Source organism: Hyperolius riggenbachi, chromosome 2 (genome assembly GCF_040937935.1).
Source record: "Hyperolius riggenbachi isolate aHypRig1 chromosome 2, aHypRig1.pri, whole genome shotgun sequence".
Classification (NCBI taxonomy): Eukaryota; Metazoa; Chordata; class Amphibia; order Anura; family Hyperoliidae; genus Hyperolius; species Hyperolius riggenbachi.
In genome coordinates this window covers 107,781,887-107,783,303 of record NC_090647.1, presented here as the reverse complement: position 1 = coordinate 107,783,303, position 1,417 = coordinate 107,781,887, and the positions used below count along the sequence as shown (strand labels likewise).

Here is a 1,417-nt window from a genome sequence, read left to right as displayed (position 1 = left end):
ATCATCATTATTATTATTATTATTTTAAGATAGCGCAGCACTGTACAGAAGGTATTGTCGTGTCACCTAACTGTCCCTCATAGTTATCCAATATATGTGTGTGTTTGTCCCTCCCTCTCTTTCCCTCTCTCTATATATGACACATGGATTAATATAGATTAGTCAGAGATAGATAGATAGATAGATAGATAGATAGATAGATAGATAGATAGATAGATAGATACCTCAGAGGCCACCCCCCAGTGGCGTATGTGAGTCACTGTAGTATGTTACAGATATGTGATAGTATGTGCTCTGCCATTCATTGCATTACAGCTAATTAATAAAACGAATCTGTCCTCTCAGGTGATGAAGCTAATGAAACGCTAATGAGGATGTTTTCAGTGAGGGGAAAGTCTAGACACCCCTGAGGAAGCCGCCTCATTAGGGCTGCGCGTTGCGCGGGGACAGCGGGGGAGACGCACGAGGGATGCGCTGCGAGGAAAACTTCTGTTTTGTTTTGTGTTCAGCAGCCAAGAAAGGGGCGGCGCTGCCGAGGCGTCACAAGCCGCTGCCCACGTGACCGCGTGGCAGCCAATGAGGGCCGCCTCCAGGTTTGACTATGTTTAATGTCAGATGGCCATAAAGTAGAAGCTGCTGGTCAGGCCCGCGGAAATGGGAGAGCATAATCTGCTTAATCCGGGCTTTGTGGGACCGCTGGTGAATCTGCACACCGGGGACACCTTCTACTTCCCCAACTTCAGGACCTCCGGCGGCCAGCTGCCCGGCCTGCACTCCCTGTCCTACCCGCGGCGGGACAACGTGTGCTCCCTGCCCTGGCCGTCCGCAGAGCCGTGCAATGCCTACCCGCAGCCCTATCTCAGCAGCCCCATCAACCCCTCCTTCAGCAGAGCCTGCGAGCTGGGCCGGCCCGAGGACACCAAGTGCTACTACCGGGAGGAGCCCCCCAGCCTGAAGCCCCCCAGCCTGCTGCTGCCCCTAGACAATGGCGCCAGCTTCAGCCAAGACTACCCGCCGGGGGAAGCTCCATCCTGCCAGTCCCTGGAGTCCGACTCCAGCTCATCCCTCATCCAGGAGGCCAAGAGCCACCCCGGCGACACCATGGCTTCCCCGGCCAACCCAGCCAGCAGCCTGCCGGTCACGGGTAAGACTGACACACTACCTGAGCCTCATATTGTCATCACAGGGGACATGCACCTCTTATTATTGTCACAGGGGATTGGAGGGAGACCCACCGCCATAAACATGCAAATATGCCATGCAATTAGGAACCCAGCCATAGCCATCCTCACATCACTCACAGGCAATTGTCAAGTCATCAAACGGATGGGGCGAGCATTCCTGTGTGCCCTGCTGCCTGTGACATCGCCCAGTCACAGCTACAGTGACAGTAGCCACCGCATATGACAAGCTATAT

General features: G+C 54.2%; 1 protein-coding gene across 1 annotated transcript in view; it reads left to right on the top strand.

Annotated features, from left to right (window-relative positions):
- The first annotated feature begins 624 nt into the window (after positions 1 to 624).
- The window catches only part of HOXC12 (homeobox C12), a 1,607-nt gene continuing 814 nt past the window's right edge, over positions 625 to 1,417 (top strand). The window contains exon 1 of the mRNA XM_068265084.1: positions 625 to 1,144. Coding sequence (XP_068121185.1) covers positions 655 to 1,144 — 490 coding nt within the window. The 5' untranslated portion in view covers positions 625 to 654. The remainder of the gene's footprint in view (positions 1,145 to 1,417) is intronic.